The sequence below is a fragment of the Entamoeba dispar genome, genomic scaffold (assembly GCF_000209125.1).
Source record: "Entamoeba dispar SAW760 scf_1105229457957 genomic scaffold, whole genome shotgun sequence".
NCBI classification, from domain to species: Eukaryota; Evosea; order Mastigamoebida; family Endamoebidae; genus Entamoeba; species Entamoeba dispar.
In genome coordinates, this window is record NW_001852952.1 from 1,377 (window position 1) to 7,522 (window position 6,146).

The window sequence follows — 6,146 nt, forward strand, 5'->3', positions numbered from 1 at the left end:
TTATTGAGATTAACTGAAATTATTAAATTTATCATTACCGTTTTAACTTAAAAATTGAATATTTATTTATAAAAACTTCTTACAATTTTAACATTAACAACAAATAAATAAAAAGGGGGTAAATATAAATATGTAATTTTATTTTATAAATATTTCTAATTTATCATTCGCTGGTAATTTAATTAATGTGATAACATTTAAGAATTAATTTATACTTAAAATTATCGAAATAATAAACGATGTTTAATTTAAATTAGGATTAAAAACATGAAAAATATACAAATGTAATGCTAATAAAAATGAAAATAAATGAGATAGAAAATCTTAGGAAGAAAAGAAGATAAAAGAAAAATGAATTAATTGAAAATGGTAATAAAATGATACTAAATCAAGAAATAGGGTAAATAAATGATAGGAAATGAATATTTAAACACAAAATCAGAAAGATAAATTCATTAAAATGATCTTCTTTATACTTCTGTTTATTACTGTCTCATTATCAAAACAATGTACTGAATACAATCAAAGATATGAAATAGATACAGTTGATGGTGCATTTGAATGTATTGAATCGTTGATTACTCTACCTGACCAAAATGAAGAAATAATAAATGTATTAAAATATTATTTAGAAGCATATGTATTTAAAGATATATTAAAGAATCCACCACAACCATCATTTTCAAATAATTATTATGAAAAAGTTGATATTGATTCAGAATTAAATAAAATAAATACAGACACAATAAATTTCTATGATTTCTATTCTCAAATTAAAAATCTTATTATTTCAACAAGAGATTATCATTTAGGTTTTAGTGTTGATGAAAGTTCTAACAATGATAACAAAGATTTGCTATATTTCTATTATTTCCTTCCTTTTAATATTACTATTGATAGAAATAAGAAGATGTATTTAATTCCAAAAGATGTTTTTAAGGGAGTTTCAGTTGATGTTCCACAAAAAATAATAGATAACAAAGATGTAGCTATTAAAACAATAAATGGAGAAGATCCATTTAATATTATTCGTGAATTTGGAAAAGAGTATATTCGATTAAGGTGTCCACATGCACAATTCACAGAAGCAAAGTCATCAGAATCTGATTACGCATTAACACAAGGAAGATTATCTTTACAACCACTATCAAAAAATTATTTAAATAAACCAATTTATATTACATGGGAAAATGGTCAAAGTGATAATGTTAATTATTCAATCCTTAGATATGGTTCAAGATATAAAGTGAACAAAGAACAGATAGAAAACATTAATAAGCATCATTTAATGGAAGAAGAATTTTTAAAATCAATTAATAGAACCACAGAATATATTGAAAATGAAGAATTAAAAAACGAATATGGGTCATTAGTTGAACCCATATATTTGTAGAGTTTCAGACAAAAAAGTGAACACTTTTATATTGAAAAGTTTTATAAGTTTTCATACACTTAGTCCTTATTATAAAACAATTTTAAATTGTATCGAATTATTTGACTCAAATGAATATCCAATTCAAGTGATACTTCCAGAAAATGAAGGAGGAGATGAAGGGTCTGAACAATGGATAGAAAAGATATTTGCACCACATAATGATGTAAGAACAATAGTTTCAGCAAGGACTTCAACATGTACACAAGAAATGTTACAAAAAGGGATCGATGGAGATTTATTAAATGACCCTAAAACATGCAATAAAAGGGGAAAATTGAATGATCAAAAAGAAATTCAAAAATGTGCAGGAGTAAATCCAGAAGGCTTTTTTAATAAAATTGTGTGGGTTGGTAAAAAGATATATTGCATGATCAAATTAAACAGATGGTATATAAAACCAAAAACAATAAAATATGGAAATGTTAAACATAAAATTACACAACCATCAATTATGAAATGGGAAACAAAGAAATTAATGAGTAAACCAAGAAAACCAACAGAAATAGTAGTTTATACAGATTCATTTTGTTATTCTGCTTGTTCAGTATTTACAAAAGGATTAAAAGAATGGGGAAGTGCTATTCTTGTAGGATTCAATGGTGATCCTAATGGTAAAGATGAAGAATTTGAAGTGGGATTATCACCATCAGCAGTGAAAAGTGGTTATGATTTATGTAGCTCTAAATATAAAATCCCTGATGGATACTCACTTCGTTTAAGTTTCTTAGAATCTTTTAGATATAATTATGCGTATAAAGAAAAAATACCAAGAGAATTTTTAACAGATATGATAGATGAAAGAGTGAATATTTATCAATATTCAAATAATAACTTGGAAGAATTTGAAGAAGAAACATTGAAAATAGTTGATAAGTATAAAACAAAATGTAATCCAAATAATAAAAGATTAGTTAAAAGAGATGAAAAATGTGATAAAGAAATTAATATAGAACATGGACATGGAGGATATGAATGTGGAGATAAAGGAGAATGGAGTACAAAATGTGTACTATCATATTGTGATTCAGGATATAAATTTGATTATAATAATAATAAATGTATTGAAGATGTATGTGTTAATCCACCAACAGACAATGGAACAATAAACATGACAATAAACCTATTTCTGATACTAATAGGAGTAATAGTGTTACTTTAACTCTCTAATTGAAGAGTTTTAACTTAAAATTACATTTGATAGTTATTTTTATTAAAATAAAATAAAATAAATCTTGTATAATGAGAGAGTCTCATTAATATATGAATAAAAGTAATAACACTTGAAAATAGTAAACTTGTGATTTCATTTTGGTTATCCATAGAAAAAAATGCTAACAATCTCATTTTTATTAAAATTCATAAAGAAATATTGGGTAATACATATTTTATTTCAAATGAAGTAATATATAAATTAATTTGACAATATTGTCATGACCTTAATGATATTTCTTTTTTGATGCATTACATACGTTAATTAATTTTATGTTCTTTCTTTAATTCTTATTTCTATGAATGTACTTACATTTTGGTTTTAGAATAAATGATATTACTGAATGGTTTGTTTAACATAACTATATTCATATTGTAGATGATAACACATTAAAATGAAATAAATTAATCAATAATAAATATTTTAATATAGAAATTGTATTAATTTATATAATACTCTTGTTTATTTGAATAAACTGAGAGTTTTCATTAACTGTTTAGAATATAATGCACAAACAAATTCATATAAACAAAAATGATTAAATATTCAAAATAAAAAACATAAAAGTATTGGATTCCTATTGCATTGGTATTGTTTTAGTTTTCGTATACTATTTAAAGAAATTGTTTCATTGTTTAATTTCTTATCATCAAATGAAAATGGTGTAAAAATAATAGGATAATAAAGAATGAAATTATGATATCATATAATTAAAATATAAAATATTCAATTGATGAATACTGTATAAGTCATCTATTATCAATACAAGTCAATGTAAATTCAATAAAAAATAATTGTTTTTGTATTTAGTCATTATTTTTGTTGTTATGAAAAAATAAAAGTTGAACATAAATAATTGTATTTAGTTGTTTCTTCAATAACTCTAGTAAAAAATAAAAGAGGATATGCAATATTGATAATCCCCTCTTAAAGTTCATTTCATTAAGTTTAATTTGTCTAGTTATAACATGTAAATAAATTTATGTTATGATATTTAAAAAAACCATAAATTGTATTCAAATTATTAAATAATCAAAAATCAGTTTTAAAATTGGAATGAGTTTCTATTTCTCATTGATTTTTGTTCAAACAAGTGAGTTTTGTGATTTCTATTTTAAATGATAAAAATAAATGAACAAAAATATTATTGAATAACATCGAATTTATTTTTACATTCTTACACAGTATTTAAAAGAGTTGTAAACAACTATCAATCAACACTCAAGAGACAATGAAACAAACTAAGTTACTTGTTATGGGACATACTGGTCATGGTAAAAGTTCACTTGGTAATTTTATTCTTAAAAAGAATGTGTTTAGTGTTAGTGTTAATCCTAATTCTGAAACCAATGAAACAAAAGGATATTCCGGAACAGGTGATAGAAGTGATATACTTGTTATTGATACACCTAGTTTTAACGATTCTAAAGGTCCAGAAAGTCAAAGAGAATATATGAATCAAATGGTAGATTATATTAAAAAAGAAGGAGAAGGACTCCAAGCCATTGTTGTTGTATTAAATTTTAATGAGGATAGATTTCTGAAAATATTAAAATAATGATTAGAATAATAGCTAATGCCTTTCCAATTGCTGGCTTTTGGAAAATGTTTGTATAGTATGGACATTTTGTGATTGTTATAAACCTCAAGCTGTGTTAGATGAACATATTAAGACTAAAAGATCAGATTATAATAAAGAACTGATGGATTTTATTAACCAAACAACAGGAAGTGAACGCATCATTTTCCCAATGTTTTTTGTAGACTCAAAACCACTTGCAGGATATGATAACTCTAGATCAGAGAATGAAATTGAATCTCTTTTAAAATGGGCAAGAAAGTTATCATTTATTGATGTTGATAAAGTTGTAAAGAGGGACATTTTCTATGAATCTGTTATTCTAGAAGAGAAAGATGAAGAAATAATCATAAATAAAACAAAAAGTAGTATAACAATTCAAATCAACCACTTGACTAGGGAGAGAAGAATTCCTTATTATGGGCGTGAACCTGTTTACTCAGATTGGGAAGTTGTTAGTTCTAAGACTAAAACCAAAGATTTTCCAAAAGAATATGTCACACAATATATTTACAGAGATCCACCAAAAGAGAAAAAAGATGAAGAAGGTATCGACCTTGACGAAACAATGCCAACTTTGATTGCTGCAGGTGCTATTGTGGGTACTGTCATTGCAGCTTTTGTTGATAGTCGAAGAAAAAAATAGTCAAACTAAAAAGGGTTATTTTCTTAACTTTTTAAGAAAAAGAATAAATTTTAATTCAATACTTTAAAACATACTTTTTGTTGTACCAACCAAGTACTGAAGGAAATAAAGATAACCAAAAAAGAATTCCAAAAAGGTTAAAGAGAAAATAATGATTTTGTTTAATTAGTTTGATTGATATATATTTGTTTGTTTAAAAATCTATTTGTTGAAATTTACTTCATTTATTCTCGCATTTATACACATTTCTTTTTTAAATATCTCTTGCTTTTTATATTCTTACTTAATTCATCACTGAGAATCGAATGTTACATATCAGAAACACAGCAAAGAAACCCTAAATGAGGTACATGCTTCAATTCAATAATTATTGTCTTGTCATGACGTTGACTTTATTAAAAAACGATACACCACTATCCAACACTGCAACGTTTCAACTATTTTTATTGTCTATTAGATGTTATTTGCTATTTGGAGGGAAAAAAAGAAGAGTTACAGGACACACCACAAAAATTATAAAAAGTCAATAACAAAAGAAGGAGAAATCAATATCATCCATGAAATATAAATGATAGAAGAATGAGTGAAACCATATTATCTGTATGGACAGAAATACATTAATCATCACAACAATCATTACCTTAATATTAACTATCACCATAACAATTATCATAACAGTTATAATAATAATGATATGAGTCATTTCATTCGGGAAACAAAATAAGCGAAGAAATTATGCATCTAAATAAATTGCTCAATTGAAAATAGTGTAATATATTTTTTGCATAATGGAATATTCTGTTTTCGGGCAAAATATTTTACATCAATAAAATAATACTTTTTATTATTTTGCTCCTAAAAAAAATAAAAAATAAAAATGTAAATTAAATACTCATTCTATATTCATTTATATTTCTTTATATTTTATATCATTTATGATAAATTGTTATGAAATATAAATAATTCAGAAATGATATTTGATTCAATGTATGTATACATTTTTATTATTATTTTATTATTATATATTTATGTATTTTATTTTTATATATTTATTTCTATTATTATATTATATATCATCATATTATCTATATATATTTTATATTTATCATATTTTATTAGTTTGATATTCTTATTATTTATATTTTATTTTATATATTAATACACTTCTATTTATATATAATTTATTATATATTAATATATTTCTTTATTTTATTTTCATTTTGATTATATTTTTATATTTTATATCAATTTTCTCTTTATATTTATTATTATTATA

At 23.6% G+C, this 6,146-nt stretch overlaps 2 protein-coding genes across 2 annotated transcripts, besides 14 other annotated features; both read left to right on the forward strand.

Annotated features, from left to right (window-relative positions):
* Positions 1–47: 47 nt before the first annotated feature.
* Positions 48–75: a sequence feature (AT_rich).
* Positions 76–119: 44 nt separating this feature from the next.
* Positions 120–164: a sequence feature (AT_rich).
* Positions 165–460: 296 nt separating this feature from the next.
* EDI_222990 (uncharacterized protein) lies at positions 461–2,594 on the forward strand (the record flags this gene model as incomplete). The annotated part of the gene is made up of 2 exons (XM_001734025.1): positions 461–1,389; positions 1,442–2,594. 2 exons carry the CDS (start codon positions 461–463, stop codon positions 2,592–2,594), a joined length of 2,082 nt encoding a protein of 693 aa, XP_001734077.1.
* Positions 603–631: a sequence feature (AT_rich).
* Positions 2,465–2,493: a sequence feature (AT_rich).
* Positions 2,595–2,636: 42 nt separating the features above from the next.
* Positions 2,637–2,666: a sequence feature (AT_rich).
* A 367-nt stretch (positions 2,667–3,033) lies between these two features.
* Positions 3,034–3,100: a sequence feature (AT_rich).
* A 249-nt stretch (positions 3,101–3,349) lies between these two features.
* Positions 3,350–3,372: a sequence feature (AT_rich).
* Positions 3,373–3,876: 504 nt separating this feature from the next.
* On the forward strand, positions 3,877–4,870 carry EDI_223000 (uncharacterized protein; the record flags this gene model as incomplete). The annotated part of the gene is made up of 3 exons (XM_001734026.1): positions 3,877–4,155; positions 4,219–4,252; positions 4,296–4,870. 3 exons carry the CDS (start codon positions 3,877–3,879, stop codon positions 4,868–4,870), a joined length of 888 nt encoding a protein of 295 aa, XP_001734078.1.
* Positions 4,871–5,167: 297 nt separating this feature from the next.
* Positions 5,168–5,299: a repeat region.
* A 57-nt stretch (positions 5,300–5,356) lies between these two features.
* Positions 5,357–5,580: a repeat region.
* A 146-nt stretch (positions 5,581–5,726) lies between these two features.
* Positions 5,727–5,835: a sequence feature (AT_rich).
* A 32-nt stretch (positions 5,836–5,867) lies between these two features.
* Positions 5,868–5,929: a microsatellite.
* Positions 5,930–6,028: a microsatellite.
* A 9-nt stretch (positions 6,029–6,037) lies between these two features.
* Positions 6,038–6,072: a sequence feature (AT_rich).
* Position 6,073: 1 nt separating this feature from the next.
* Positions 6,074–6,146: part of a microsatellite that runs on past the window's edge.